At 32.1% G+C, this 9,786-nt stretch overlaps 1 protein-coding gene across 1 annotated transcript; it reads left to right on the top strand.

Annotated features, from left to right (window-relative positions):
* The first annotated feature begins 1,258 nt into the window (after positions 1–1,258).
* Positions 1,259–4,774, top strand: LOC114728501 (terpene synthase 10-like). Its single transcript, XM_028915418.1, has 7 exons — positions 1,259–1,510; positions 1,635–1,908; positions 1,999–2,383; positions 2,954–3,175; positions 3,585–3,723; positions 4,117–4,368; positions 4,455–4,774. Exons 1-7 carry the CDS (start codon positions 1,265–1,267, stop codon positions 4,737–4,739), a joined length of 1,803 nt encoding a protein of 600 aa, XP_028771251.1. The 5' UTR covers positions 1,259–1,264; the 3' UTR covers positions 4,740–4,774.
* The last annotated feature ends 5,012 nt before the right edge of the window (positions 4,775–9,786 follow it).

The following is a 9,786-nucleotide window of genomic DNA, read 5'->3' as shown; positions in this document are numbered from 1 at the left end:
AAGGACTCCCTCCTCTCCTCTCCTTGACATGTATATACATGTAGGAGTTAGCTGAAGGTTAGATTTAGTTATAAATATATAAGGCTGTAATTTATGTTGTTTTTCATATTCATCATTTTTCTTGAATTAAGTAACCTAACTTATAAATTGATATATGATCTCATATTATAAAGAGATATTTTAGGAAGATCATGTTATACTTATTATAATTAACTAATTTATATAACTTTATTTATCTACTCGAGTTAGTTAAGTATGTTTATATTAAGAATTGAAGGGAGTAATATATTTTTAATTTTAGATATTAGAATATTGAGTAAAATGCTTAACATCTTTCACTTTCAGTTTTGATAAAATTACAAAAACCTCTTGTACATTTTCAAAATCTAGACTTTTTAAGGATTTGTAAATAATCATGGTAAATTTTAAAGTAAAACTGTGGACTAGCTAAATTATATATATATATATATATTTTTTGCTAAGCACACGTATTCTTCTATTAGATGCAATCCTGTTTGAGTCGAGCACTAAATGTAGGTACCTCCTCTAACAGGAATTCAAATATTAATTCATCATATTATAAGAAACTAGTCTCTTCTAGATCTAACCCCTATTGGCAGCTAAATTATATTTCTTATTATGATTATTTTTAACTAATCTTTCAAACATTATAGATGACAATGCTTTAGGGGGTGGGGGAGATAGAGATGATTGCACGTGGGGTTTGGGGGCACTTCAAGACAACTTGATTCAAACTTATTTCAAATTGATTGTACCAATGATTTTTAAAGAACTGGAGGTCGAACTATTGACTGAACTTGTTAGTGGGCTTGATTTGAATTAGAAAATTTTTTGTATAGTTAAGTTGAACCGGCATTCAAACGCTATTATGCTCTATATTTTTAGACCATTGGCATGATGACGTATTATTCATTGAAATCTTCATATATTATAGTGTTATTCTATTGATAATTAAACTTATTATGAATTTATTTTTTTTATATAAAATTTTTATTAAAATTTTATTGAATTATTACGTGACTGTTCGAATACTAGTCTAGCCGGTTGGATCATGAAAAATGTCAACCATGACATCCCATTGGGATAATAAAATGTTTTGCATTATACAGTGGTGTACGGCGTTATTGCCACGCACTTTGCAAGCAAGTGCCATGTACTCTTCTAGTGCTGAACTTAATATAAAGCATAATAAGGTTCCAATTACCACACAGATTCTTTCAATCTTTTTCCCTTCACGCCAATAATGGCTCTTCAATACCAATTTGGCTTACTTTCAAATGGCACCATCTTCAAACACAAAATGCTTCCATCAAAACCTATCTCCCCACTTTCAACAATCACGACCTGTCGTGTTCCTCGTACCATCCAATGCGTTGCCACAACCTTGGTAGTTTCTGATCAAAACACTACTTTTCGTCGATGTGTGAACTCTTTCAAGCCTTCAATTTGGGATTATGATTATATCCAATCACTGAGAAGTGACTTCGTGGTATGTTATGCATCACACTATAATCTTTACTAATTAATTAGTTCGTCTTGATCTTATTTGATTAATAATTGTATAACCTTTTTTCTGGGTGGTTTTATGATGAACTGATGGTCGATTATCACAGGAAGAATCATATGCAAAAGAAAGAGATAGATTGAAGGAAGAAGTAAGAGATATGTTCTCAAAATTTGCAGATCTTGTGGATCAACTTGAGTTCATCGATGTCTTGCAAAGACTAGGGGTGGCTGCTCATTTTAACCTTGAAATTAGGAACATAATGGAGAATACTTACAATAATTATAATAATAATGGCATATTGAAGAGGAGACCAAATTCATTATATGCCACGGCTCTTGAATTTAGACTCTTAAGACACCACGGCTATAACGTGTCATCGGGTATATTTCTTTATTTAATCCTCAAATTCTCAAGTTTGAAGTAAAAAATCGTTAGGTGAAAATATTTACATATGGTTTAATTTCTTTCAGATTTATTTAATGGATTTCTAGATTCTGAGAATCATTTTGATTCTCGGCTGTCCGTTGATATCAGGGGGTTGTTATCTTTATATGAAGCATCATTTCTATCAACGGAAGGTGAAATGATATTAGATGAAGCAAGAGATTTCAGCTCAACGTGTCTCAAAAAATTTTTGAGGAAAAACAAAGATGAAAATGATGAGATTTTTATCTTGGTTAATCACTCTCTGGAGCTTCCTTTATATTGGAGGACATCAAGATTAGAAGCTCGGTGGTTCATTGATGTTTACCAACAAAGAAGACAGAATGTAAGCCCTTCTTTGCTTAAGCTAGCAAAATTGGATTTCAATGTAGTACAAGTCCAGCACCAAGAAGATTTGAAACATACATCAAGGTAAAAATAATCATAGAAAGATATAACATATAGTTTCTTGTCCTGCTATGATTTATTTCCCTTAAAAAATATAAGTAGTTGAATTTATACTTTATTTTTTCTTTTAAAAAAGCTATTTAAATATAATTAAGTTATCATTGTGTTACTAAGCTTTTATGGTAATTATAAGGAAAAAGTTAGATAATTTGACTGTGCTAAATCCTTCATATAGAAAATAAATACTCCCATGTGTCCTGAATGTAAGTTAGATAATTTAACTAAAAGATTTGTTTTGGTGTTCAGAGTAAGTCCTCATAATACTTTATCTCCTGAATGTGTAATTTTTGTCAAAGTATCCCTGTCAGTTCCACGTGGTAAGGAAGGTTTTTCACATGGGTAGTTTCCATTACAAATAATTAAATGTGATCTTAGATAAACCAAAACATTTTTTAAGAAATAAGAGACTCAAATAATCTTCTTAATATCTATAAATTAATTATTTAGTTTTTATATTTAGGACTGAATAAAGTAAAAAAAAATTATCGTATTACAACTAATTCAGCATTTTTTGGGTTTTCTTTGATCACGAAGATGGTGGAAAGGAATTGGACTCGGGGAAAAGCTGAATTTTGCAATAAGAGATCGAATAGTGGAAAACTTCTTTTGGACAGTGGGGCTCGCTTTTCAACCACAACTTGGACATTTCAGAAGGCTGATGGCAAAAGTCAATGCTTTAATAACAACAATTGATGATATTTATGATGCATTTGGCAAATTTGAAGAGTTACAACTTTTCACAGAAGTGGTTGACCGGTTAGCACTACTTTGTGTTGATAATTATGTCATACAATATAAAATTTTTACGACATGTCAATTATACTACCTCCGATCTTTGATATAAGAACAAGATAACTGGTTTGAAAAGATTAAAAAAATTAGTTAATTAATTTAGTTAATTATAATAAATGTATGCTAACTTTCTTAAACTACCATTCTTAATCATGTGTATTAAAACTATTTATTGATGGAAACCTTTACTATCATTAGGATATTTTGGAGAAAATATTATAAATTTTAGAGATAAAGTGAATTGAAATCTTATATTTAGGATCAAATTCAATCTCCAACTAGCTCTTATATTAAGAACCATAGATAGTATTTAATTTCTCTCTATTTAATTATCCTAATATATATTTCCATTTTATGCTTTTTGATTATATAGGTGGGATGTCAATGCCATGGATGAACTACCAGGCTACGTGAAAATATGCTTCCTTGCACTATATAACTTTGTTAATGAAGTGGCTTTTGACTTCCTTAAAGATCATGGGCAAAACATCATCCATCACCTTAAGAAGGCGGTATGAATTTATTTATGATTTCATATATATTTTATATCGCAAAACTTAAATAACCATGACCATTGTTTATTTTTTGAAAAAAATTCAGACACTTCATATAAGGTTTTCTTTTGGTTCATTTTATAGTGTCTTTTAAGTCTCTTAACCCTGATGCCATTAACAAAACATGCTGAACGTGAAATTTAAAATATTTACAAATCATTTTCAAATACTTGCATATTAAATCATTATTTGAGACTAACAATCTTAGGATTACAGGACTAAAATTTCTTCTTCTTCTCCCCCCCCCCCAAATCAGGATATCAAAATGAAACCATATATAAAAATAGAGAACTAAATGTGTGCTTTTGCCTTATTTTCTAGTAATGATTTTTCCGTCCGATTCATTTTCAGTGGGCTGATCTTTGTAAATCATATATGATTGAGGCAAAATGGTATTATTATGATTATCAACCAACCCTACAAGAGTACTTGGAAAATGCATGGATTTCAATCAGTGCTCCTGTCATACTCGTTCACGCTTATTTTGCGCTTCCTACTTCAAATATAAATGATGAGAACTTTGTTCGTTTAGAGGATTATTATGAACTTATTCATTCTTCAGCAACTATTTTACGCCTTGCCAATGACATGGGAACATCCAAGGTACCATATACGATAGTATACATCTTTTAACCAGTTCTTTTATGATATGTGGTATTAATTTTTCTTCATATTTGATTTTTTGTTAGCGTGAAAAGGAGACAGGAGATATACCCAAATCAATCGAGTGCTATATGAAAGAAACTGGGGCTTCTGAGTCCGATGCCCATAGGCACATAAAGTCCTTGGTATTTGAAGCTTGGAAGAAGATAAATACAGAAACGGCCAATTCTTTTTACTCAAAGAGTTTCATTCAAATTTCTGAAAACCTTGCTAGAATGTCTCTTTACATGTATCAACATGGGGATGGCCATACAGTTCAAGATTCTCAAACTATGAATCATATACTGTTCCAACCTATTGTAGGAATTTAAGTTTATGCAATAAATAAACTGGTTAAGAAAATGTATACGTACTTGCTTAGAATAGTTTTAATTTGATATTTTGATGTTATTATTAAAGGTCCCAGCCACCTCGCTAGGGACCCCACCGGCAGCTCTAGCCGCCAGTACCACAGCCCCCACCAACGTCAACGCTCCGGTGAGTGAATTTTCATGCAATTTGAGGAAATAGCATGTAAGCATATGATCAAGTTTAAAATCTTACCTTGTGTAGGATGCGTATAGCTTTTTAAGTAAAGATCAGAACTATTTTTTTTTTTAATTTTTTTAGAATTAGTTATGACTTTTTAAAATTTGTCTTGAGTTAAGGTGGTTCCCAAATGAACAGTAACCTTACAAAATTAAATTAAAGCTTCAAGTTGTCTACTTTTAGATCACAAAATGAGTTTAAGTGGTTCAAAAATTATCCCAATTACTCTCTTATAAGTAAAAAAATCTAAGGCGTGAGATCTTTTGGTATCAAAACAAAGGTTTTGATAATAGTTAGGATGCTTTGCTCATGACTTGTTTGATTAAAAAAATATTATTTTATGATATGTTGACTGTTTCTGAGTGAATTGTTTAGTGCTCTTTACAAGGAAAATGAGCACAGAGGTTGATCAGCCCCTTAAATTTGGATCATCCATTAACCAGGCTCCATTAAATGGTAGTTCTAGCACAGGATGACATTTGTCCGCTGTCCCTTTGCCCCACACACACATTGAAAATTGTTTTATGGTTTTAACCTCTCACTCATCTCTTTCAAACTAAAAAGAGTAATTACATATACTTATTCGTATTTTATTCTTATTTTCTGCCTGTACTTCATTTATAATGGGTTCAGGCTTATCTATCAAGGATAGACCAGTGCACTTTTTTCAACCGACTCTGATAACATCATATCAGCAACTCAAACTTAATATGCTTATTTTAAGAAAACTATGTGAATCAAAGCAAGTTCAAACAATAACAGGCTGGAAAAGTAACGATATAATACTATTCTTAGTCTGAAGATCTTGAATGCCATGGGCATCTCCACGCCGGTACATGAATAGTGACATCCTTCCAATGGTCAAAGGAACTTCAACGAAACTCTTGAAGTCTGGAAAATTGGTAGCTTCTCTATTCATCTTCTTCCAAGTTTCACATATAAATGAATTTATATTCCTTCGAACATCAGCTTCAGAAGCTCCAGTTTCATTCATGTAGCACTCAACTCACGTAGGCATGTCACCTGTTTCCTTTTCACGCTACAAAAATAATAATAATATGTGATGAAAATTGGTATGAAATTCTCAATAGTTAATTAAATAATTGAAAGGAAATTCTCATGATACCTTGGATGTTCCCAGATCATTGCCAAGGCGTAAAATAATTGATGAATAATTAATAATGTCATAATAATCTTCTAAGCATTCTGCGTCTAGAAGGCTTGAGTTAGAAAGGACAAAATAAGCATGAACAAGTATGACAGATGCACCAATTGAAATCCAAGCATTTTCTAAGTGCTCTTGCAGGCTTGGTTGACAAGCCCTATGGTACCATTTTGCCTCAACCAGATACGATTTACAAAGATTAGCTCACTAAAAAAGAATAAGAAAAAGAATAATTAACACTTGAAATAAGAGAATATAATCTCTACAATTAGTTGAGTTTTAATTATATATGTACAAAACCATGAATCAATGAATTGAACGAAAGCACGCATACCACTTCCTTAAGGTGTGGAACGATGCTGTGTCCGTTCTCTTTAAGGATGTCAGAAGCCACTTCATTGACAAAATTAAAATGTGCGAGGAAGCATATCATCATGTACTCTGGAAGAGAATTAATGGCATTTATATCCCATCTACAAAATGTTAATCAACATGTTAAGACAATTACAAGGAGAGAAATTAAAGTATATATGATAAAAAGGTGATAATCAAAGTGCTAACCTGTCAATGACATTTGTAAATATTTCTAATTCTTCTAATTCGCCATAGACATCATACATATCATCAATGTTGTTATCGGTGCGTTAACCTTCGTTGCCACTCTTCTGTAATATCCAAACCGTGGCTCCACAGCCAGTGCCATTGCCCAAATGGAGTTCTCCACCACTCTATCCTTTGAAAAGCTCAACTTTTCTCCGAGCCCAATTCTCTTCAGCCATCTTTACATTAAAAACCCATTAAAATTCATTAACAACTTTTTAACTTACAATAAAAAATAGCATAACAAGAAATAGGTTGAGATGCAACAAAAATGAATTTAATTGAATTTTCCCTCCAATATATTTAAAATCAAAGAAAGAGTTGTAAGATAATTAAAAAAAAATACTGAAATAATGCAAGTTTAAAAGAGCATGATTATTTTCAAACACATGCATACCTTGATGTGTGCTTCAAATCTTCTTGGTATTTGGATTGTAAAATGTTGAAATCCAATTTAGCAAGCTTAAGCAAAGAAGGATCATATTCCGTCTTCTTTCATAGACATCAATGAGACATCGAGCTTCCAACCTCAATATCCTCCAATGTAGTGGAAGCTCTAAGGCATGATTAATTAGGAGTGATGTCTCATTACCTTCTTTGTTTAATTTTGATCAACATATTCTTTGAGATAAGTTGAGGTAAAATCTCTAGCTTCATCCAGTAATATTTCACCTTTCGTTGAAAGAAATGAGGCTTCATACGACGAAAGCATCCCCTTGATTTCTACCTAAAGGTCAGAACGAGAGTTGCCCTTATCATCAAGAAATCCTTTAAATATCTCTAGAGACACTGACAAACCTATGTTTTTACATGCATTTTTATATATTTTCAGTGGGTTTTTGTCATTATTATTGGTCCTTAATTGCATTATTTGAGTTCAATTCATATTAGAGCGCTTTAATTTGAATTAGTGCATAATAGGGGTAAATTTGTCATAATTGTGATTGATTGATCTTTAAGGACAATTAATACTACCTTATTCTTCAATTTTGAGTGCAGGTTTTGAGCATTTAAAAATTTTAAAAAGAAAGAAAGAAAATTAAAAAAAAAAAAAGAAGAAATAAAAAAATTAAATAAAAGAGGGTCACCGTTTTACTGCCTACCCTAAAAAAAAAAAAAGAAATTAAAAACGATCATCATCCTCATTCGATGAGGGCTTGACGGCGAACAGGGAGAGAGGACCAAACGCGAGCAACACTGGGAGCAGAACGAAGGCGAAGATGGACCAGAGGATTGTGACGGCATGACAGAATCTCCCATTATCATTATCTTCTTCATCTTCTTCTCCTCCATCTGAAATCAGCAGGGGCAGATCAGAAAAGGAGTAGCAAAGAGAGCAAATAGAGGCAGACTAGAGACAGAGCAGCAACACAACGAAGGGTCAGAGGGACTCGCCGGAAACTGCATACCTTGATTCTAAATCCACTGCCTTCATCGTGATTTCCTTATCTCCCATCAACCAAAGCCCATTCATCATCATCATCGTCTCTTTTATCTTCCTTTGTGCTTTCTGCCATGGCTGTGATTATTGAAGCATATGGTGGAGTTTCAATGATGCAGAGGCTTAGCTAAATCCTTCAATTCTCTAGCACAATGTTTATGACTTGAACTTGTAGCTTCCAAGGGGAGTTTGAGCTCTTCCAATTTTTACTTCTTTCATTATAATTGTGACTTCGAGGTCTTAGAATGAATTTTACAATGTTTGAATGTACTGTGATGATTTATATTTGTATTAAGATTAGTTGTGGTTGTTGAAATCTTTGATTAGCATTTGATATTATGATATGATTAACTTTAATTTCCTTACCAATATACTCGGTTAGGCTATGTTTTGAAATTATGGTGAATAGTCAGTGGTTATTCAATGTGGCTTGGTTATTGAACTAAAAATATTAATTGTTTTTCTTTGATTCTCTTTAGCTAATTGTGCTGAAACAATTTAATTGTCAGTAATTAATATGCAAGGTAGCTTGGTATTGATTATTCTAATTAAACTGAGTCTAAGGGATGGCCCTTAGAGTCTTTTGAATTTAGCTAACTCCCAAATTAATTGAAGTAACGATGGCCTTAATCATTGTGCTAGATGATTGCTTTTTTATTTGCTATCACTTGTTAATTCTCTTTGTTTATTTCATTCATATCCATTTTATAAATTAAAAATTCAAAAATTATTTACTCATTTTGTATCCTTTTAAATTTTACCAATTAGTCAGTTAAAAAGAAAATCAATCCCTTGCCAAGTCAATTCTTTATCTTTTGCATACTTAGTTACTTAGGATTTCTTTTTAGAGATTCCCTAAAATGAATATGACCCAGATTGTGCACCATACTGCATTAATTCAGTTAATTTTTGAAGTGGACCTAAAGCGACTACCGATTCGTTCTTCAAGTGACGCCATTGCCAGGGAGCCAAGAAATTGGTTTCCTAGTAATTAAGTGTCAAATTTTGGTTGACTTGGTCCTTGAGCCTTTTAGTTTTTGCATTCTTAAATAGTTTGCATTTGTTTTCATTTTTTCATAGCATTTTTTTCATTTGCATAGAAAATTTTTCAAAAAAACAACTAAATATCTTGATTTTTTATTCATTTACATTTTAGTTAGTATTGCATAGTTTTAGCATTTAGCATATAATTGCATTGAAAACTTAAAGGTAAAAAAAAAGTATTTAGATCCTTTTATTCATTACACATTGCATTCCCTTTTTCATTTAGATCCTTTCTTTTTCATTCTCATACTTATACACTTGCACTCATTCCATTCATCTGTTTTTGCTTGAATCTTACTATGCAAGTCAATTTTGCACTTTGCTTTTGATTGGTTGATTGTTTATGCCAAGAAAGGGTAGGTATAAAACCCTAGTCCCTTCCAATCCTGAGCTTCAAAGTTCTATAAGGGAAGCTAGACAAGACTGAAGGGTAGAAAGGACTGGTGAGATTACAATTGAAGAGGAAAATCTTTCACACGAGTCTAACTTGTCCTTTAGTGAATATAGTGCGTCTAGTGATCCTGAGGTTGAACTAGACAATTTAGTTGGTCTAGATTTGGTAGTTGACTTAGGTGACATA

Source organism: Neltuma alba, unplaced genomic scaffold (genome assembly GCF_004799145.2).
Source record: "Neltuma alba isolate B1F8T4 unplaced genomic scaffold, ASM479914v2 tig00012536_pilon, whole genome shotgun sequence".
Lineage (NCBI taxonomy): Eukaryota > Viridiplantae > Streptophyta > Magnoliopsida > Fabales > Fabaceae > Neltuma > Neltuma alba.
The sequence above is the reverse complement of the archived record's forward strand: the minus strand, read 5'-3'. Positions and strand labels throughout refer to the sequence as shown.